At 40.3% G+C, this 23261-nt stretch overlaps 2 protein-coding genes across 6 annotated transcripts; both read right to left on the bottom strand.

The window, feature by feature from the left end:
* Positions 1-141: 141 nt before the first annotated feature.
* On the bottom strand, positions 142-14860 carry LOC109637903 (phosphatidylinositol 4-phosphate 5-kinase type-1 gamma-like). Of its 5 annotated transcripts, XM_069510997.1 has the most exons (19): positions 10917-11075; positions 10539-10565; positions 10371-10399; positions 10188-10277; positions 9933-10063; positions 9713-9830; positions 8350-8502; positions 7314-7613; positions 6595-6803; positions 6422-6505; positions 5758-5806; positions 5498-5582; positions 5187-5369; positions 4202-4358; positions 4029-4097; positions 3381-3936; positions 2660-2734; positions 1607-1690; positions 142-1485 (listed from the first exon to the last, which is right to left on the bottom strand). In XM_069510997.1, the coding sequence occupies exons 4-19, from the start codon at positions 10275-10277 to the stop codon at positions 1483-1485; spliced, it is 2346 nt and encodes a 781-aa protein (XP_069367098.1). In that variant the 5' UTR covers positions 10371-10399; positions 10539-10565; positions 10917-11075; the 3' UTR covers positions 142-1482. The 5 variants fall into 5 exon arrangements, 4 of the variants coding, with proteins under 4 accessions (XP_069367098.1, XP_069367096.1, XP_069367097.1 ...); XR_002203304.2 differs by lacking the exons at positions 2660-2734; positions 10539-10565; positions 10917-11075 and adding exons at positions 3148-3182; positions 14580-14860; XM_069510995.1 differs by lacking the exons at positions 10539-10565; positions 10917-11075 and adding an exon at positions 14580-14860.
* Positions 14861-16141: 1281 nt separating this feature from the next.
* On the bottom strand, positions 16142-20524 carry LOC109647764 (phospholipid hydroperoxide glutathione peroxidase-like). Its single transcript, XM_020113577.2, has 7 exons — positions 20366-20524; positions 19253-19347; positions 18560-18704; positions 18074-18225; positions 17156-17180; positions 16987-17046; positions 16142-16646 (listed from the first exon to the last, which is right to left on the bottom strand). Exons 1-7 carry the CDS (start codon positions 20507-20509, stop codon positions 16614-16616), a joined length of 654 nt encoding a protein of 217 aa, XP_019969136.1. The 5' UTR covers positions 20510-20524; the 3' UTR covers positions 16142-16613.
* Between the last annotated feature and the right edge of the window lie 2737 nt (positions 20525-23261).

The raw sequence follows: 23261 nt of genomic DNA, 5'->3' as shown, positions 1-23261 counted from the left end.
CACGGAATTCAATTTAATATGAGGCAAGACTGAAAAATGTATTAGGACATTATGGTGCCATCTAGTGCCTGATTATGCAATTAACCCGGATGTTTGCTTTGTGCATCTGATCATAATAAGAACACTCAGATCTACTACTAATTATTTTTTACACAATATAATCTTTAATTTCTTTTACACAGTGATCAGCTATTAACACTGTTGACCATAAACTGGCAGGTTAATGTCAGCATACTCAAATGATACAATAATAAGTTACAGAAGTGCTCACAGACAGGAAGTTTAAACACGGCCAGGTTAGTTTTCACTGAGTATCACCATGTATGATGGATGAAAGGAGGAAGGTGTTTTCTGTGGTTTCTCACTAAACTGTACAGAGAAGTTCAGTTTGTTAAATCCAGCGTCGGTACATCCTTTGTTTGATATTTCTCAGATATGTCACAGCCAACATGCTCATAGCTGCTTCAGACCTTCATGATTTATAACAATAAATGGAAGTTACATTTAGCTTTTGACATTTTGATGATTAGGCAAGACAGAAAAATCTCCCAATCACACATCACATGCATGCGAACACATGCACACGCTGACACAGGAGGGGATGTACAGACTTACATGCATGTGCTTAAGCACACACAATACACACTTTCTCCACAATATACAAAAGATAATTAGATTTTTTTTTCTTCTCAGTTGATGTCCATTTTCTAAACCTGATAAGGTGTAAATGCATGGCTGCTATAGATCTGGTATTTACGCATAATATAATACTTTCTATATATTTACTTTTTTTTAAATGATTGCTTTTAAAATGATGGGAGTGAAATATCAAAAACGAGTTTGTCGATAAGGCATTTTGAAACACGACCATTCACTGTCATATCAAGTGGATCACCAAACACCACTGGAGAAAAAGAACACAGTGCAAACACAAAACATCATTGACCGTTTCAGTGTTGTTTTTTTACACAATAACTAACGACAAACATAAATGATTGCAAATGACTGATAAAGTGCTAAAAATTAAGATTATATACAGCATTGACATGTCCCAAATGAAAAATAAAAGCATGAATAAAGTCATAATCAGTCAAAAAGAGGAACTGATGTCCCGTCCTGTACGTCTGTATTGCATAGCCAGAGCTGGCACAGTGCACCTCCACAGCAGGACCAACAACACCAGAAATCATCCATAGTTCATCTCTCCCCTTGATGTCAGTCAGATTGTCCATGAATCAATAGTTTAAGATTTATGATTTTTTTCTTGCATAATATTTTGATAATCGTTTGTCTTTGCATTGTTGTATGCTTCTATATTCCTTAGGGTCTGTCACAGTTGGCAAAGCGGGGCGTCCGCGTGCAGCTTGGCCAGCCAGAGTTGAATCTTCATCGAGTCCTGGCGGCTTTATTATTAAAACCTCTCAGCTCCTCTATATGGAGAAAGCCTCCTGCTCCACCTGTCCCTGCCGTCTCCACCTTGAGTTACTGGGAGGGAACCAGGGCGAGATGGAAACAGGACATTATAACAGCAACACAGCAAACAAACACATGCACTCACCCCTGTTCTGTGCATTAGCTGTAAATCCTGAGTGAAATGCACACTCACTGTCTCACTCTCCCCATCTGAGCCCCGTCTGGACTCTGAGCTGAAGTGCAGAGGAGAGTACACCCAGCTCCGATCCTCCTGAGTCTGCCACCGTCACATTCATCCGACAGAGGGCAGCAGCGGAGGAAAGAAGAAGAGAGCAGAGGATGAGTTGGGAAAACACATTTATGAAGAAATCAAGTTGATTAAAGCTGAACTGTGCGATTTCATATGTTCGGTCAGTTAATATTCCTTATTCCTTATTACTGTCGAGAGGATAATGTTATGTTTTAAATATGAATCACTTCTTGTCTGTAGGAATGTGCCTACGTTTTAAACTGCAATTTAATTTAGATGAAATAAGAAAACATGAATGGATGAAATTATATTCTGGCTAAATGGGTGTAACATTACTTCCATCCACCACCTGGGACAGATAAGATCCACAATGAGCACACAATTTTCTCACTTTTTCTCAAGTCTAATTTCAGTTTCATATCAGATTTGGGTTTTGTTCTACCTTTTCCTGAATGATTCAATGTCAAGTGCATCAGTGTTCAGTCACATTAGAATTTAATTTAATTTAATGGGTGCTCACGTTTTCTTGCCAGTGGTGTCAAGTGCAGCTTTAATGAACAGGTGATTTTTATCTTCACACAGAGGATTTCATTCTAGCCAAGCATCGACAACACTGATCAGCTCCTCTGTTCTACCTGGGTGTCAGAGTACACAAGCTCGAGGGATCAATAAGCCAATACAAGCGACAACAGGTGACTAACTGCAGGGCAAGATCCTCAGACACTTAATTCACAGTTTATGTAATGTGTTATGTGCAGATGCATGCTTCCTGTAAATACATAAAAAAGCTGCATGGGAAGGTGCAGTTTTTACATGCAGTACCTTTTTTTTGCACATGACACTAAATAAGTTATGTGAAAATCGCTGTAACTTTATTTTTAACTCCTTCTGAGGATCTGTGCTAGTGACAGTCCCAACAGTCCCTGGAAATGCCTCTGTCTATGGGAACATCTCCCAGCATTACAAATGACTCCCACTACCCTGGTGGTGACTTACATTGTAACTCAAGCTAGAGTTTAGCTTACGACGGCCAAGCACTGGAGAGTACACCCAATATCTGCCGTCTGCATACTGATGGATGGACACACACAGATGAAGACAGAGATAATGTGTGGGCAGGAAAAGAAAGGGAATTGAAATATTACACAACAAAAGAGTAATACAAGGGGATGATGTGAAGTGATTATTAGAGGCTGGGAAGAAGAAAGAAAGTAGAAATGGAGAATAAACGCAATAATGCATGAGAAGAATTTCATACAAAAGACAGAGGAACAGAGAGCTGTGCATGACAGTGATGGGCGAATGAATGCAGACTGACAGATATAAATACATCATGCTGGAAGGAAAGACAACCCCAGTGTTTTGCTGGTGCATCCAAAAGCATGAACTCAGATCAAAAGCATTTTGGACAGCGAGAGCAACGCCGTCATACGTGCATACCCCAACACACACACACGCACGCACACACGCCCTCACCCCCTCACCATTACAACTCTACCACGCTGTCCTGACTGTGCCACTGCAAGAGACCCAGTGGATAAAAGAAAAAGAGAGGAAGAAGAAAAACCTTTACTCTCTGGAAGTGGATGTATAATGTATATTTAGTATTATAATTTCTTTTCCTGACTGTCTGGTCGTGACACTTCACCATTAACTTCACTTCTTTGAAACTGTTTTTCATAAAAAAGGCACCGAAACGAGACGATGGCAAACTTACAAAATAGATGTCGGACACCTGCACCTCTCCATCCAAAGAGTTGTGACTGCTGGACAAAGACAGCTGATTGCACGACTTGCGCGGCTCCTGCTGAGGCACCTGGGGACTCGGAGGGACAGAGGAGGGAGGCGTCGAGGGGAGAGGGTGAGAGGAGCTTTGGGTGGGGGAGTGAGGAGACGCGGGGCAGATGGGAGTAAATGCCGAGGCGGGAGGAAGCGTGGAGGCGCTGGCCGAGGTGGGACGTGTGGATGGTGCGGCCGAGTGAGAGATTAGAGGAGAGGGAGTAGAAGACTGAGCAACCGTGGGAGAGGTGAGTGGTTTGGTGGACGGACAGATGGATGAGGAGAGCGTGGTGGAGGAAGACTTCCTGGTGGGTTGGGCAGCAGAGGAGGAAGAAAGAAGGCAAGGAGGAAGGGTGGAGGAGGAATGTGCTTTGGATGGACTGACAGAGGGAGGGGTGGATGGAGGGAAGGTGCGGGGCTCATGATCAGGTGACAGGTGGCTGGGGGAGGTCATGTCTGTCATTTGTGTGAGCTCCGTGCTCTGGGGGATTTTACTATACGAGGAAGAAGAAATAACACTGTTAAAATACTGTCACACAGGCAGCTAAGGACATTTTCTATTATTTTCTCTTGTGAATGTGTTCACCTTAACTCCACCTCCACTGTTATGGTGTCCTGCTTCTCCCCATGAAGCTCAACCACCTCTTTTTGTGACCTGAAAAAACATAAAGTTTGATGAGTGAATTCATGCCCTGTCATACATTTCTACATTTTCTAAACAGAATGTTACAAATCAGATCAAATGCTGCATATTCTCACCTGATCACACTTGGTGAGTTCAGTTGTTTCCTGAAGCGCGGGTGCTCCGGTGTATCGAAGGGGGTGGTGGGTAAGGAGTTGTTGGACGAAAGCGTGGTGGCAATAGATGCCGTGGTGGCGTCTTCAAATGACGGAGGAGTGCAGGGTGGTTCTCTCCCTGTAAGAGAGAGGAAAATTATATAAGAAATCACAAGACATGTGCACAGCCTCTGTATTTGTATAGAGCTTATTTTTGTCTTGATAAACACTTTCCAGTGTTTTTTTCCATTCACGCACACATTCATACAGTGCCTATGTGCTGCAATTTCCCTGTGAGAAGTGGCAATTCAGGGTTCAGTGTCTTGCCCAAGGACACGTTGGCATGCAATAAAAATGAACGAGATAAAAAATAAACAAAAGAAACTGAGGCTAAACAAGCAGGAGTGTGATTGAACCTCAACAATTCAAGCAAACTGCCTTCTAGATGTTTAACACATCCCAGACAATTACTGTCGATGGTGTTACTGTGTTCGTTTTGTGTTATGATCACATTAAATCTCTATATAGTCTCAACTCGTTTAAATTAAGTTTTAATTTGATTCCCTTGAAATTGCTGCTATTTCGCTGCTGCTCTTATTTCTCCTCAGGGATCGATTAAAGGGTCACTTCATGTCATTTAAAGAGACAATGCAGCTCTCAACTGCACAAAAGTGAAGCTAATGACTTGCTAAATTTAGAAAGACACAAAGAAATGAGGGGAAACTAGGACTCACCAGCTAACTCTCTTCACCTCGGTCAAGGAAGTTATGTTTTTGTCTGTTGTCCCAGGATTATACAAACACTACTGGATGGTTTACCAGGATATTTGGTGCTCAGGACAGAACCCATTCAATTTTAGTCTGGATGTGGATCAGGCAGTCTCTAAACAGTCTCAGAATAATGACTTCTGGGGTTGTTTGGAATGAAAAGTGTCTTTAAATCACTGTGGTCTCAGAGTTAATCCTACCGTTGCCCTCCAGCATTGGGAAGCTGTGAGCTCCGCGCAGGTTCTCCAGGTTGTCAAGGTTGTCCAGGTTCTCCTGCCTCTCGTCACTCACTGAGGGTCTCTGTCCAGCTGAACCTGTCCCTGCACTGGACTTCGACATGGAGAGAGCCCCTCGGCCCCTCTTAGATGGAGAGGATCGCAATGCTGTAAAAAGCAAGGGACACGTGCTCTCATTCCAATGTGCCAGTTATTAATATGAAATTAATTCGTAATGTTGTCATCAAACTGAATGTAGAGGAGTATGAGGTTCATGCACAAATTACGAGACTCACAGCTGCTCTTCTTGAACACAATGGTGCTGCAGAACTTGTAGAACCTCTCGGCATAGAAAGCTGGTCTGTGGACTGACACTGTGTCCTGTGGACAAGCAGAAGTGGAAAAAAAGAGACATCAGGTCAAGGCAACTTATTGATGTGCACTCAGACATAGTGACAAAATGTCTAAAAGTGGCAAAACATTCAATTCATCATGACGTTCTGGGGTTTGTTTAGCTTGTATACTATTGTACACCAGTTGTGAAAAAGCTACTCACCCCATCATGGATGAGCGACTTCCAGGAGTGCTCCAGTTTCTTAATCAGTCTGTCAGACAAGACAATCAATTATTTAGCTCAGCCAGTGACTCACTGTGGTTACCTGGCAACTCAGAGGCTGAACCAGAGGCCACCGTCCTACTTGCATTAGAAGTTTTAGATTTGTATTAAAATGATCATATCCGACCCCCTCACAACTGTCCACACTTCACAGTTTACTGTTTCCCCTCCGTTTAAAGACAGTAAGACATGTACTGTTTCTCTGTGATCCTTCATCATCTTCTACTCTTCCTTGCAGACACATCAAGCCCGGATTTAAATCCAAACCCCGAGCATATCCTTAGTGTGAAGCCATGGAGAGATTTATTTTTGTCTTTAAATCTATCCAATAAAAATAATGAAGGTAACTTAAAGCATTAGTATTTAATTTATGAATGTATATTTCTTTGTCTTCATTACAAAGAAAATATGAGACCCTGGTCAGAGAACTGTCCATAAGAAATTAAGATGTTGGGGGGTGAGGGTTATTAACCCGTTTTCCATTCAACATTTTACACTGTGGAAGACTCGGAAAGAACAACATTTAAATTATGTATTAATTTATTCATATTAAAAAAGGTAAACTGTGAAACACATTCAACTGCTGCATTTTCTGGTTGCCTACCTGTAGGACTGCAGAATATCAATAATCCCGATAAACAGCAGGAGGCGCTCTCCCTTACCACTGACAGCTGGAATGCCACCCATACTGCAGACAGAGAGGAGAACATTACCATCACATGAACAATTAAAAGTGATGATGAGGACATATGTATATATACTGTATATATAACTCACGTGTCGTCATGGTCCAGTGTATCCCTGCAGGTGGAGCCTCCCTGTATAGACTCCATAGCAGTGGAGTACAAGGCTCTCTGGGCTGCCGGCTTCTTTTCATCCCCGCCGGCCGAAGGCGAACCCTGGGACTGATACTCTCTCTCTGCTTGGGTCTTATTGTGGACACCAAGCAGCAAACTGTAGTCCATGATCTTAAAACTCTCCAGAACCTCAAATGAAACACACAGGAACAACACTTCAGAACAAGCTTCCAAGAGAATTACATGTTTACCTTCACTAAGAAGGTAATGCTTGTTTGTTATTGAGCAGGATTACACAAAAACTACTAACGAAATTTCCTTGAACTGTTGTGGAGGGGTGGGGCATGACTTAAAGAAGAATTCGGTCAGGATCCAGGAGGTTTTTTCCCCCCACTTTCTCTAACATTGCTGATAGGGTGTTTTACAACATTATCCTCAAACTTTACAGCCTGGGGCAATGGCGAAAATTAACATATACACTAGATATACATAAACCACCAAATCTACTCTTTTATTCTGCCTTTTGCTCTATAGTTCATCCAATACTAGATGGAAATTAAAGGAAAAACCAAATAAAATCCATCCATCTATTATCTCAATTGTTTATCATTTTGAAGTTCGCAGGTAAAATAAAATAAAACAAAATGCACGCTGCTCTTCTACTTCTCTACTATTCATCCACCTCCTCCTCTCTCTCACCAGACAGTCTCTCTGTAGCGTTTTGACCAGAGCACTGTATGTGTCTTGGTCCAGAATGAGGCCTTCAGGAACGTCACACAGAAAATCCAGGTCTTTGAATGTAGGTTTGGACTTCTCTCTCTCCTTCTTGGAAGCTCTCCTCTTGTATGTTGAGCCCTTCAGGTCGAACTTGAGGTGCATGCGTACGGAACGTGGTAAAATGTTGTTCATCACAACAACTCTGATGTTCTTCCCCCCACACTGGACGCAGTACAGGCCAAAAAACTTTGGCAGCAAAGTTCGGGGGTTCTGGTTAAGGTTCTGGAGAGAGGGTGGTGGAGAAGATGAAGGAAAAGAATAAGTGTTATTCTGTAACAAGTCACGTAGTCTATGTAGTTTGGCCTCAGTACCATGCACCTGCCACTTAGCGTGACCCACCCGCAGGCCTGTGTGCATGCTTAACCTGTTATGAAGTACTTAGCCCAGACCAATGTCAGGTTCAACCTCTCTGCTCTTATCTCTTACAGGGCTGCCTGCTGGCGTCACTGCTGACTGAGGCCAACACCAACGGGTAAAGAGGATAAAGATGAGCACAAGTTCCAGCCCCTGCACTGCTCTTAAGCATGTGCTCATGTACACAAACACACTATCATTACATTACTTCCCATGAAGTACTTTTGCTCTCTCAATCCATTTTTGCACTATTTCTGTTTGCACTACTCTCATCCTATCCACCGTGTGCCTTATGACTGCATACATGTTGTACTGTGTACTATGTCTTGAGTACTTAATATGTTGCGTACCTATATGTTTTGTTTTTGTGTACTTATATGTTTACAGAAGGGATCAGAGGGAAACAGCCTTACAATCCCACCTATGTCCTGTACATATGGCAGACTTGACAATATTTGACTTTGACTGCACACCCATATTTCTAAAAAGACACATAATTTAAAATCTTGAGGCAAAATGGTTTAAAATGTTTGAATTTCAGTGTAAATACAGATGACAAGGAAATCTAAAATGTATGGAATGAGAGATACTCTGTTTGAGTTACCATGTAGTATCCAGGGAGCAGCTTCTGTAGAAACTCAGCCTCCTTGTGCTGGACGGTTTTGATGATGAACTCATCATCACGGGTGACGTAAAATATGGAGCCACTTGCTCCTGGATTCGTCAACTCAATCAACGGCTCATTACAGAGAGAATACTAAAAGGAGGAGGAACACATAGGAATGAATATAGATTAGAATATGTCAGACAATTTCACTCAAATCTTTGAAAAGACAGTTTTAACATAGCTACAAAACAGACTTGTTTTTTTTTAATCTTTCTTGCTTTGAAGAAATGATCTGTCCCTCTAGAAAAGGTGTTGAAAATGTTGAAAATTTGTTAGGTGTTGTTTGTTTCAGCTGAATTTCATCCTAAATTTAACACGTCAGTGTTTCCTGCAGGGCCGCAGTGCTCACCTTGGATCTAAAACAGCTTTTATATAGCCAACAAAATACCAACATGTCAACCCCCTCACAAAGTACTGCTCATAAGCAGCAAAAGGGAACTTTGTTTTTGCTGTAGTAAGGGCGTATTATGAAAGTAAACACGGTTTGACATTTATTTCCAAACATCAGTAAAAGCTACACTCGGTCAGTTCTATGTGCTTATGCTGATTTCTCTTACTTTGTATTGGAGCTGAATGCAGAGTGGACTATTAGGATTTGAAGTGAACAATATTAAACTGCACAAGTGGCAGCTCAACGTGAACAACAGCATCAGTGGGTTTGAATTCATACCAGACGTCTCACAGCCAATAAGACTTAAATGAGAATAAGAGTCTTAAGTTAAAAAGTGAGGGAAAGTGCCTGTTGCCTTTGTTAATTTGTCAAACCAAGTAAATCAATTTTCTGTGGCTTAGTCAACACAATGCAAGTAACACTGGTACCCCCCCACCAACACAAACACATGCAGACACACACCACTCACTGAGTGTCTGCTGCACTACTTGAAGTTTAAAAAAGGCAGCTGTAGTCTTCTAATCTCCCTCTGGCACAGGGAGAGAGTGAGCTTAAACATGCAGCTGAGTTCACTGTATGTCACTACATGTGAGCGCATGTGGGAGGGGGGTGTGTGTGTATGTGTGTGTGTGTGTGTGTGTGTGTGTGTGTGTGTGTGTTTGTGTGTGTGTGTGTGTGTGTGTGTGTGTGTGTGTGTGTGTGTGTGCGCCGTGACATGCAAAATACACAAAATACATCCACAATCAGATTTGCAAAATATAAAAAAGGGTCCTAGCAAATATTTAAGTGTAGGTGTTCTGATGCAAATCATTTTGTGTGATGTGCATGTATGCATTATTCATGATGATGTTAGTTGACAGCAAACAATTCACATGTACAACATGTCATCAGAGAAACTGCAAATCTCACCAGGTAGTCATCAGGTCGGATCCCAAACAGCTCTCTGAAGTAGCGGAAGGCCACAGGAGCGTAGGTTTTAAACCTGAAGTCTAGGTAGTGGTGGGCGGGCGTGAGGTTGCTGCCTTCACTGTGTGGAGCAAGGCAGGGTTGTTACAAAGAGTGTAAAAGAAGCCGAAGCATTACATAAGATACTTCCCACACACTGGTGATCACACGCATACAAACATACTTGGGGAAGAAAATGCTTTCGACCACGTAGAAGTCTTGCATCAGCACGTCTCTCTCAGGCTTGGAGCTGAGGTTGCCAACGGTGTAGCCAATACCCAGCTGGATGGCCCCTTTCAAGGCAGAGGAGGTGGTCTGGAGGTGGAGAAGTGAAGAGAACAACAGCGTTAGGTGTGGGTGGAAAGTACATGATGAAGTCGTGACTCAAAGCAAACCTACAAATAGACAAAAGACAAAGAGACAAGCAAGAAGAAGATACCTTCTTGTATGTCGTCTCTCCAGAGGCGTCGACCCTTCTGTGACCGATCTTCCTCTCGTGGGCTAGGCCCGCTCCAAACGGGGACGGCATCTGTCAAAAGGATCCAATCAGAGGTCATATGCAGAGAAGCAGAAAGTGAGAGAGACATGTGAGACAGGGGAATGGTGTGAAGTGGCCTCTCACCTCTGTGGTCTGAGCCCTCTTGGCGGAATCTGCGGACAGAAACAGAGAGAAATAGACTGAGACAGGTCCAGAGTTGTTTAGAATATTAAGCATGAGTTAGAAATTAATGATAACTGATTGGGGGGTTGGCGATTGTAAGCGGATAAAATAAGTTGAATAAATACCCACCAGCCTCAGGACAAAAATAAAAGTTCCCTTTGATTGAAAAAAAAGGAATAATGTGCAAGCATTAGGTTTTGATATCTTATCTATCATCATCTAAATATCTTAATACAGAAATGCAGATAATTCAAAATATATTATATAATTCAATGATAAGTGCAAAACTGATCAAAACCAAAGCTACAGACTAGCTTCAAATGAATCTTATACATTGATTATTGATATATATAGAGATTATATATACTATGCATATAACCATACAGATGCACATCCTTCAGCTCATTCTAACTACTCTGTTTATTTTAAAAGGAGCATGCACAATACCTTTGTTGCATCAGATTAAAGCTAATTCTGGAACTAATACTCCATACAATCTTAACTCACCAGAGGAAGAGTTCAATGCCTACAGGTAATTTATTATAAAGTTTGATAATCCAGAGAGAAAGAAAAAGAAAAACATGCAGCAAAAGAATCCTGCCAGAACCAAACTCTGACATTGAGCGGTCAGACCACTGCAGAGTAGGATGTGCTTTTTTTTCTATCTTTGGATCAGTCAGATTTGTGCCGAGAAGGTAAAAACTCTATTGGATTGACTTCCTCCATAATCTGAGCGCTGTCATTGGTCGAGGTCACCAGATCACATGGCTGACCAATCACAGAGGGGGATTAGGAGGAATCTTTCCCACCCGACATGAGGGAGACAACTGGACCGTGTCTGTGTATGTTTAATAGGATGAATGAGCAGGAAGGAGGTGAATGAGAAAAGAAACAGTTGACTGTGCTCCAATGTTACTACAAACTACTTTACATCGTGGAGCTGAGTCTCAGGTCATAGGAGGATGAAGATTAAGAGAAGTGTTGCTGATAGAGCAAGTATAATGACTCTGTAAACCATGTTATAGCACACACCACACAACTGTAGTGTATGTTGTTATGACTGAGGCACGACAAAATATAATGACACTTCATACACAATATGTAATGACTTCTAATAGTAATCTGAAATACAAAAAATCTAAACTAACAAGCCTGACAGTGAGGAAGTATCGTCCTGGGGAGACATTAACACGTCAGTGTTAATAGCAAGAACAATCCCAATCCATGGGCTCAAACCGGTGTCATTTACACCATGTTTTGAGCAGTGTGCACCCGTGGATCACAGAGGACATTTAGGCTCAAACACATGGTGGAAGTATGGAGGCATTTTCTGGTTTTTTTCTGTTCTTTTTTACGTTTGAAGAATTTGTCACCATTTACTTCAATTGTATTGAATTTGGCTGCAATGTTGTTTACCCCTGAAACTCTGAAAGTGTTTTATGGATTAACCCACCCCTCTATCAGCATAGTGGTGAATAGATAATGAGTGAAGTTTCATTTTTGGGTGAACTATCCCTTTAAGTCAAATGCTGAGTGTTACATGCTCATAATGACAGTTAGCATGTTGATGTTTTGCAGGTATAATGCTAACCTGGTTTAGCCTGTCATTAGTTTTGAGTTGGCAATAACTAAATTGAAAACCTGATGATGACCTGATGGTGGCGCTAGATGACAAGTCAGCAGATCACCAAAGTCATGAAGACAGGTTACATTGCATCCTACCGGGGGACACATGAATGCACTTTTATTGTTGGACCTCAGAAATAATAGAAGAGATTAAGAAATCTTCTTCTCTGTGAAACCTTATAATATCATTTAAGTTTAAGTTCAAAGTGTTTATTGTCATATGTACAGGCCCTGCACAATGACATTCTGTCTTTGCCTTCCACTATGAATACCGTTAAGAGTTAAGAGAGGAAGATAAATAAATACATGTATTAAGAAAAAAGACAAGGTACACAAATATAGCAGCAAAGTCTATGCTGCAAACTATCATATGAATATAATTTTAATGGTACATTTATATTTTCTATAGTCTAATGATCACTCAAAGCATTACAGTAAAAATTACATTCACAGTTAGTTCCTATGCAACACTTTTTTTACTTGCGGACCAGAGGAGCCGGGGATTGAACTAACGACCTTCTGGTTAATGGATGACCCACTCTACTCTCTTTTGTATTTTTGTTTGGGTGATGATAGAGGAGAACAAAATGACATGCACGCATATAACATATTCAATGGAAGTCCATGTATTATTGGTTGAGATATTTCAGTCAGGACCAACATATAAACTGACATCTCCATCCCTACATCCCTGCCAATAGAGCGGCTGAAAAATGAAAAGGGAACGTTAAAAAGTTTGAAACAAATTTGGGAAATTGTACCAAAACACACCATGTAAAATCATGGTGACAAAATTCAGCATTCATCTGCACACAGTAAAAATGACTGCATCCATTTGGGGCCTTCACTCAAGCAGTGACAGGACACACACTGCTACTTACACCTGACACCTCATTAATGCCACATGAAAGCCTGTAAGACAGAACAATGGGTATCCTGAGACACACATGCACACACATGCACATGCACACACACACACACACACACACATATAAACAGACACACAAACACAAACACATACACACACAATCTCTGTAGGATTAGGGTCACGCCAGACTAATGTGCCACTGAGCTGCGAGCAACAAACAGGACAAATTTAGCAGTTTTGATCACTATGTAAGGAACTGGCAACCTGTAAGACAATGTGTGTTTTTAATGTGTTAGGAAAACTCACTCAGTTTGTGATGAAAAATTGTGTGTCAATATTAAGACATGTTTGCCTTATGGCATGTGTGTGTGTGTTTATAAGAGGATTAGATGTCTCCCTTATCTGAACGTGCACATGCAAAGAAAACTTGTCGGACGTGCTCAACAAACTAGGATCAAATTTGCTTCTCTCCCGTTCGGAACATTATATTTGCACATAAACATCGTAAACCTGACAAGGATATTCTGCCATTTTATGTGTAGCCCACAACATTGTCAGAGTTGCTGGAAATTGATATCCACGAGGGATTAGTATGTGGTTTATGCTATAATTCCATATCAGATTATGTAAAGCACTCCTCAGATTTAGCTGTAAAGAGGAAATGGGAAGATTTATGAAGACACACAGAGGTTGAGTAGAGGGACAAAATGGCACAGGAGAGAGAATGTGTTTATTACAGTGGTGCTGAGGGGGCCTTAGTGTAGGTTTCCCACAGAGATATGGCTCCTGTAGATACAAATGTATGTGTGAGTGTGTGTGTCCTCATTCATGCTGCCTCTTTAGGACCTTTTACAGAACAAACATTGACCATGCCATGACCAGAAGACACCATGTGGACTAAAGCCCAGTCCTAATGAGGCTAAATTTTGAAATCCTAACCAAGGTAATGGATAGATGTGAATTATGGTTATATAGGTTAAGGTTAGGATTAGGCGTGAATTGGTCATGGTTAAGGTTTTGGTTAAGCTGTCAATGAATGAAAGTCAATAAAAAGTCCTAATAAGTCCCTATAGAACGAGGACAGTATAGTAAAGTGAGGACATTTTGGTCAGTCCTCACTTTCTGACCCACTTTCAATGAGCTTATTGAAGGTTAAGACTCGGTAACAAGGTTTAATTTCAGGTTTAGGTCAGGCTTTTAGTTGTGACGGTTAAGGTTAGGGTATAAGGGGCTGGGTAATGCATTATGCCAATGAGTGTCTACACTAAGACAGAAGTGCAAGGCTGTGTGTGCGCGTGTATAACCTACATGCAAACTGTTGTGTGTATGCCCTTACACACCTTGTGTTTGTGCCAACCTGCAGTGAGCCACTAACACTGTGGAGCATCCACAGCTGAGCAGCCCTGACTGTGACACTGTTATCTAACCAAGCTATTGATTATTCATTTCCACAGCTCAGGTTCCTCTCACTACTATTTCCTGTGTCTGTCTCAGTGGAAAAAAAATCTCTTTTTTTTTTTTCGGTCCTTGTTCAGTCTGACTACATTTACATATGTCTGCATGACAGGATCTGCTCCCTATAGGTCCATATTCTCTCCTCCAGTGCACCTGCAGGTTCGGATACACCCTCTGCAATGACTGCACTATATGAGAATGAGTCTGATAGACATACGCACCAGTGTCCCCCAGGTCGAGCTGTATGCTGAGGCTGGCAGACCCGTCATCGCCGGGTTCCGCAGTGCTGCCGTCCATCTCCAGGACGCGCAGCCGTGTCCCTCCTCAAACAGAAGCAGATGTGCGCCTCCACTCAATCCAGAAATCCCGTCATGTCTTCGATGTCCGCTGCTGCAGTCAGGGCCTGTAGCTCCACGGGCGTGTGCATGTCTCTGTTTTCATCATCAAGACTCTGCCTCTGCTGCCGCTGTGCGTCAGCGCTCTCACGCAAAGGATGAGCCGCGTGCAGCTCCAGCATCGTCGTGCCCAGATCACGAGGCACGTAATATTAATATTAGAGGATGACATTTAGTGATCTCAGATAACATAAAGATAAAAGTAAAGCTTACATGATGGAAATCAAATTGTCATGTTTTGAAAAAATGAATAAATTACAGTGAAAAAAATGATATTTCTTTCTTCTTCGTCTGTTGTAAATGGCTGCCAGTGTAGCAGCAGCATATAAACAAAATAATTTACAATGTAAATCTCAGCACATGGAAAGATGGTACTTGGGCGGTCAGATCGAGTTTGCCAGATCTGGCCCACAAGTTCATTCCACATATCAGCCAAAGATGGCCCCAATTTGTTTTGTGCTATTTGAGCCATATTCACCATTTACCACTTTAGGTTCACATCCAGATTGCACCTTGACTAAAGCACCACATTTGCCAAAAAAGGCCCACATTCGTTTAGTAATATTTGGGCCACACTTGCTATTTTACAGGTGGGCCACTTCAGGCTCAAATCCAATTTGTCCAGACTCTCTGAAGCTGTGACAGTAAACGATTTAGCACTTAGGAGTGTCCCTGTGCCATCGAGCATATCCAACCTTTAGGTATCAGTCTTATTTACGCTGGTATGACTGCAAAACGACTCACTGTCCAACCTTAAAAACAGCAGCTTCAAGACAATTTTGACGTCTCACTGATTCCCTGCTCTATTTCTATTTGTCTTTGGGTACGATCTCCCGTGTCAAGTGTGTAACAGACTGATAGTCATAGCTGGAATTGCTAGAAGGGCCTAGCAAGAGTAATGCTGAACTTTAGGAGTTACTTTTTTTTTTTTTACAGAAATCATTAAAAAAAAAATAAAAAAAAATCAACGTTTTGTGTGGCTGCAGAGGGCGTTGTTGTTCAGTTAAAGTTATATAGTGTTGCTTTGATACTAGTAACAAGACTTCACATTGTTGCTTTTATTATATATATATATATATATATATATATATAGTTCCACCCATCACAATTACAAGGTTATGCCTCATTTTATAGGTTCATACTTTCCTCTTCAATTAGGCTATACTTAAAATGTACCAATTAGTCTCCTAATGTATTCTGGGTAATACTGAAATTTGCACTGTATTGAAATATTGAAACACACAAAAGCTTAACACAAATCATGGTAGGAATTAACTTAAATCTTATCTTACTGTCTAAAGTAAAACCTTCTGTTATCAGTTACAAAATGCAAGTAGGCTATTCAAATAAACAATATATTATAATATTCAAATGACAGACAACTAAAGTAACCATTCATGCAGTATTTATTTTGCAATTTCAACAGATGCTAATGGTACAATAATGGGCCCATTCATAACTTAAGTGCAAACAATATTATCAGTAGCATTTCAGAAATAAGTGAAATTTATGGCATCTTATATCCTTACATCAAACTAATATTGACACATGCACAAGCTTGTCAACTAACATTCAGAAAGGATAAGATGGGGTTTGTGTAAGAATAAGGAATGGCTGTTTTGAGACTAAAGTAAAATGTGAAGTATCTCTACTTTGATAACTATTGAAACTGTCCTCTCACATGGTCTAATAGGGTTTGGTGTGGGTGAGTTCTGGTAGGTCAGTTGCACGCTGGGGATCATCAGGCTTGCCCTCCCCAATGTTGGGTTTACAGACAAGCCGTCACTAGTCCAGACACCCAAGCACACAAATACCCTTATGTCCATGAAAGAGGTCAAGGGTCAACGGAAGACAGTCATATTAGAGGTAAGGGAGCAGGTCTTTCTCCATATCCTGCAAACAGAAACAAGTAGAAACTTTTACAATTACAGAGATGATGAATGGCATCATTACAGACCATGGACAGAGATTAATTGTATTATATTACATGTACTATTAATTAGCAGTTATTATCTTCCATTTATAATCCACTTTCCCTTCTAATTGTCCACTATGACAAACCTATTGCAACAAATTGCAGGAAAAAAATCCTATAAATTGAGATTGATAATGTTTATCTAAATCAAAAAAGTATGAAACAATATGCATAGGTTAAATATAATGTAACAATTGTTGCATTTTACAGAATGCATGGAAATATGAAACTACAAAAACTACAGTGAATGCCACTTACAGAGGGATTAGTCATTGTGCTGTATCGCTTCACCACTTGTCCTTCTCTGTTTATAAGAAACTGTTGAGTATAGAGACATAGACATATTAGCACAAATATGGATTTGAATGAAATTGAGGTAAGAAAGTAGAGCTGAAATGGGTTAATGGCAAGTATATCAGCGAATTACCTTGGTGAAGTTCCATTTGATGTTACTGTGGAGAGAAAGGCACAAAAATGTATTATAACACGACCAGCAGCCATTAACACAAAGACTGTCGTTTCATCCTCGGTTGAACACAGAATGTGTAGTTCACCTTAATTCAAGTTTCATTGGATTACAATAATGAACCAAACCTTAATTTATAACAACAGGCAACAGGGCAAACACGGTCAAGGCTGTTTCACTTTTTTTTTTTTATTCACCTGCAGTGTTTTGATCATTGGCTGCCTTTATTTATTGTTATAAGCTAAAGAAGGACAAAGTGAGGACTTACAATACTTCCTAAACAACTTAGTGTTAAAAGCCATTAATTATTGGTTATTTGAATATACAGTACAGTTTTTCAAAAATAGCCTTTTTTTCATACGTAAAATCACATTCATAGGTAGAGATTTCACATGATGGTTTTCATATTTGTGTGATAATTATAACTACTATCAATTGAGTTCCATTACAGCTTATTAACACAGGCTTTTGTAACATACTGGATGCCATCACTTTGTTCTGTCAGTTTTCTGAACTCATTTCTAACATCAGCTTCAAAAGTTCCTTGTCTGTTCCATCTTAGCCAAACATGACGGATCTACTTCTCTGTGAGTCTTGTTACAGTTGGCTTCTTCTACATTTTTTCTGATAGGGCAGGGCTCCACGGTCTCTTTATTATATCAAACTGCTTAATGATGGCATGGATTACGATTGCACTCTTCTGCATGTGTTGCAATCCATTTTCAAATATTGCACCTCAACCTGTTTCAGGTAGGATTAGCCCAGAATTATCTTTTTTTCCCCCAGTAAAATTCATGCGCCATTGAAGGCTGTTATAATTTTTGTTGCACAATGTCACCATGCTTGTTAAGTCAACAGTAAGGTTGGGCAATAACTTACTTCCCCAGGGTTCCCTTGCCTTTAGGCTGTGCTTTCATCCACTTCCAAAGAGGGTGAGCATTGTCTCCATTCACATCAATCTTACTGAAGAGGTCAAACTGTACTTTGTAACCTTCAGCAAACTCTTTAATCTGTGATTCAGTCCCTGGCTCCTGAAAACACACACACACACACACACAGACAGACAGAGAGAAATATATTAGACAAATATTATATTGATCCTAGTTTTGCAACTGAATTGATACAGCTTTACATGGTATGAAATCAAAAGATGTATGTTTGACATTAGATGAATAATCAGTGAAATGATTATCCAACCAGGAACCATTGGGAAATGGAAGGAATGAACAACCTATAGTTTAACAGTTCAGGGGTGATGTGTTTTATGAATGGCAACACTGGGCAGAATTCTTGTGATACAGTACAGAAATGGAAAAAAAAATGAAACAAACAAAAGCTGTACAGTCATCAGGCTATGCTAGTTACCTGTCCTCCAAACTGGTTGCAGGGGAAGCCCAGGATTCGTAAACCTTTCCCAGCGTAGGAAGCGTGCATGTTCACTAGCTGAGTGTAGTTTACCTCGGTCTTTCCTCATTTAGAGGCCACGTTCACAATGATGCATACAAACCCTCTGGCCGGGAAAAAAAGAAACAAACAAGAATATTGGGGAAAAAACTATGCAAACTATCACTGTTATATTTGTCATGACGAGTACAACAAAGGCGAGACATTTCAACTCCATAATATTCCAATTCTTGCCACTTAAAAGGATAGTTGACCCAAAAATGAAAAGGCACTCATTATCTACTCATCACTATGCTAATGGCGGTGCAAAAACTTTTTGGGAGTTTCAGGAGAAAACGGCGTAAATGGCAACAACTTCTTCAAACGTAAAAAACAACAGGGAAAAAAAATTGTGTGGTGTCATCCAAGTGTCAGAAAGCCTTGAAAGCCTTCTCACTGATCTTGTATAAGTTCTCACAGTAACTGCAGTTACTCTATTTGGATCTGGCTGCAATGCTGTTAACCCCTGAAACTCAGTTTTGTGGATTCAAACACTTCACCCATCCCTCCATCAAGTAGAGAATGAGTGAATTTAAATTTTTGGGTGAACTATCCATTTAAGCCTGTGTGGGAGCACAAGGATGCATGATATTGTGTTTTATACATTCACTTTACCTGTACTTTTCAAAAGACACCTCATTGCCGTCGATATCCTTGGCAGAGAACTCGTAGATGGACTTGGCGCTCTGCCAGTCTCCCACCTGAGCACACTGCATACAGGTGAAGGAAAGACATGGATACAGGTGAGGGTGTGTGATTGAGTAACACAGCATGGTTGAAGTCCACTGAGTCAAACCAAAGGTCAAATATAGGTTCAAACTTGAGAAATACACAAGATAAATCAGGGCTGGGCAATAAAACGATATCAGTCATTATTGCAGGATAATATTCATCAGTAGCAATTAATCAAAGGTTCCTCATACATTGATGAGATGCTTAATGGATGCGTAGATGAGGACGGTTAACATATAATTCACTCAGGAGAGCACAAATGAGTCTTTAAACTTAACAGAAATAATAATGTGACATTTATGGGGATAATAAACGATATCGTCTGACATTGACAAATTATATGATGTATTTTTTGTTCATAATGTCTCAGCAGTAAAATGACTGAGCCAGATGTGAGCAAAGACATAGACGTCAACAATTTCTGCTTAATCTCAGTGCACTTTGGCACGCACGCACGCGCACACACACATAATGCACATCCCCCAACCCAAAACAGACGACGGCTAATTAAAGTCTCACAGAAACAGGAAATGACTTGCTGGATCGAAGATTTAACCACCACATCTACCACAGTTGATAAATACAAGGGAGTGAATGGGTTTTACGATCAGGGGATTCACACCAGTAACTTCTGTAGTTTATCACAATAGATTATCATTATTATCATTATCACATCTGCGATGGCGTCACTGTGAAACAAGCCGATTACAGCAGTCACGACACTACAGCGGACACACACATAAGTGTCTGGTTGGATTTAAACGTGAGCTCGAGCAGCTCAAGTCAAACTACAGGTGAAGTGAATCAGATTCATTCTGAGAAGCTAGCGGTGTTAGCTGCATCACAGTCGGACCCATTTCAACGTTGCACCGGATTTAAAAATAGACGTCCTGAACGTGCCTGACCTCTAATCTGTGACAAAGAGGCATCAGACGCGTTCACGGCTGAACCGAAGAAAACAGTCGACAAGGAAACACACCGTGGACACACACTCACCATGCTTCTCACGATGCCTCCGTTCCCCACCGCACACAACAGCGCTGTGCGTCTCAGGAGCTGCAGCATGGCGCCAGCTGTGCCGTCAGCTGTCACGTGTCTTAGAGCGCCGCCCACACAGGAACTCGACCTGACACAGGCCATGATTTAATATCTAGGTAAAGGTTGAGTGTGAATCATTGAGGTGAAAGGGATCTATTGGCAGAAGTTTAATATAAATGAATCCTAGTGCTGTTTTCAGTAGTGTGTTTCATTTAAAGTGTAAGCTAGGCTACCACAAGTTATCTGTCATGTTTGGGAGGGGAGGGTGAGGTGAGGGGCAACTTCTTCACTAGAACCTTACCACTAGATGTCACTAAATTCTTTACACTGACCCTTTAAAGGTAATACAACAAAAGAAGAGTAAGATTTAAATAAAAAACTGAACAATCAGAGGGTCTTATTCAAGCAGAGAGACGTTTTGTACAAGATTCTGTGAATATCTGTAGTCCTTCTTCTTTATGTCGATGTGGGGCTTGACCTTTTAATATTTACATTAATGAATGCAGTATTTTCCTACAGTCAAATCTAATTATTTTTAAAACAAAGAGTACCTCAGCTCTAATTCACAATACGTTTAGTGGCTTAGTAAGGTGGCTGAGAGAGCTCAATGCAAATTAAGGAGACACGTGCAAATAGGAAAAACACGTGGAAATTAAGAAAACAACTTCACCAATTTGATGTCACATGCGCTGCAAAAAGTCACAACAAATGCGAATACAGAAACACGCTGCAAACAACGAAAACAACACAAGAAATGTTTTCAGGGGAAAAGATAACAACCTCATCAAATTGACAACACATATGAAAAAGTGATGAATCTGGCTGTAGTTCAATGTTTTGTGAAGTTATTGAAGTCTGTTACATGTCAGTGGTGATGGAACCTCACAGTCCATTTTGATGAGGTTGTTTTCTTCATTTGTTAACACAAGCACATATTCAACATATTATCCCGTGCTGCTAGAAAAAAAATATAAAGGAATTAGATGACATACATTAAAAATAAATTGCATGTGATGAAAAGAAGACAAACAGAATATTTTAGACAGGTTCAAAGATATTCTACTAACAAGGCCAAAAGTAAGAGTTTTTTCTGCTGATAAGCCGGGACCCCTCCCTGACTCACAAGGGAGGAACCATGTGATAAGATTCTTGGGGAATATGACATCAGACTTATTGTCGAAACATGTTGCTGCTATAAGGGAAATTAACTCCTCCTTGGAAACCCTGGGCAGCAACGGAGAGTGTATTAAGTGGAAGGTTAATGATGCACACTTATCTGCTCTGTATCTGATAATTTATTTGAGTTTGAACTGAAAATTATGAATGTTTGCGCAAAATCTTCATTGATATAATAATGTGTGCAGGTTTTCTGAAAGCATAGATACGTTTAATACAATGACTCAAACCACATGAGAGGAAACTACCCCTGGCTCTGATTGCGTTTATTTCCTCTATTTATAAGTAGCTGAGTAGACAGAATCTATGGAATATACAGTAACAACAGTATTCTAATCATTGTTGCCACATTTACCAAGTTTAAGGTCAGGTTCAAGGTTTAGCTTGATTGCCATTACAGGATTTTTCAAACTAAGTGTCTACAGCAAACACAGATAATGTATATCAGCAATAATCAAATATTCTAAATTAGAATAGAATATAAAAGAGAAAAACAGAATAGTACTACAAAGGGAGAATATGAAACTATAACATATTAACAGATACAATAAATGTATGTGCCACATTATCTCAAACTGTACCATAGACTGTGTGTTATACACAGTTAAGATAGAAGTGGAAATGAGGGTTGTGCAATGTGGATGGTAATGTGTGCAAAAAATAATCAACATAACAGAATAACATCATGTAAAATCAGATTATCCACATACTGTCTGTGATCATGTTGGAACTTTTAGTTGCTGCACTTTCAGGATTCAATTTAATTCAATTAGTGCCAAATCTCAAGGTACTTCACATAAATATATTCAAGAGAAACCCAACAGTTCCCTCAAACAGCACACAAACACTTTTGGTGCCTGTAGAGAGAAAAAACTCCCTTTAATCTCCGACAGTACCGTTGGGGTGAGAATAGAGAAGAGGTGAGAAGACAGTTGTTTAACAATCGTATTTATGTACTGTCAGACTAGTTGTTCATGAAAATAATAAATGGCTACCAACTTGAAAAAGGTAAAAATAGAAATAGAACAGAACTGATATGTAAAGTGGTACAATACAGACGAGTAGAAGCTTAAATGGTGGTTTCATTAGTTTGTCCAGCAGAGAGCGCTATCTAACTGTAGGAAAGATTAGTGCATGGTGTCGAAGTCCTTGTAAAATGTCTCTGGTAGAGTTCTTCCTTCATACGGTTTGTTTGAATGCAACATGCAGGAAGGTTATGTTGAGAAAGTAGACTGAAGGCAGTTTTATTGTCATATATTTAGTTAAGTTCATTTGCTCAAACCCAGGACTGAGAGAGACAAGTCGATCCCTGCATCTTGGCTCATATTTGGACGAGAGCTGCTTTTTTGTTCCGTGATATTATATAGAAATTGACTGCACCAGTCTGATGTCAGACTTGGGCCACAATTAAAGTCCCAATGAAACAGCATTTTATTTCTTTAATTGAATGTATTCCCTGTTGAAACTGGATCCTGGAGTTGAACACAACACACAAAGGAATCAATGTGAACCATAAAGCATCAGGCCAATACAGAGAAGAGTGGTTCAGTTATTGTTTTTTTTTTTTTGCTGTGGTCTAAAATTCACTTTTCATCATTCATTACCTGACAGCCAGTTGTGTGGTTCCTGCTGACTGCAAAAAAAGTTGCTTAAGATGTCCTTGACCCTTGACAGTTAT

Source organism: Paralichthys olivaceus, chromosome 16, assembly GCF_024713975.1.
Source record: "Paralichthys olivaceus isolate ysfri-2021 chromosome 16, ASM2471397v2, whole genome shotgun sequence".
Taxonomy (NCBI): domain Eukaryota; kingdom Metazoa; phylum Chordata; class Actinopteri; order Pleuronectiformes; family Paralichthyidae; genus Paralichthys; species Paralichthys olivaceus.
Note: the sequence above shows the minus strand (reverse complement) of the source record. Positions and strands in the feature narration are given on the sequence as shown.

Bases quoted from the DNA above. Each gene is read 5' to 3' on its own strand.
- LOC109637903 (XM_069510995.1), bottom strand. From the start codon at position 14,655: ATGGACGGCAGCACTGCGGAACCCGGCGATGACGGGTCTGCCAGCCTC. The intron at 4,098-4,201 runs GTGAGAATATGC...ATGTTTTTTCAG, and splicing joins AACTCACCAAGTGTGATCAG to GTCACAAAAAGAGGTGGTTG. The intron at 2,735-3,380 runs GTAAGTTTGCCA...TCCATCCATCAG, and splicing joins AGGTGTCCGACATCTATTTT to TATGCAGACGGCAGATATTG.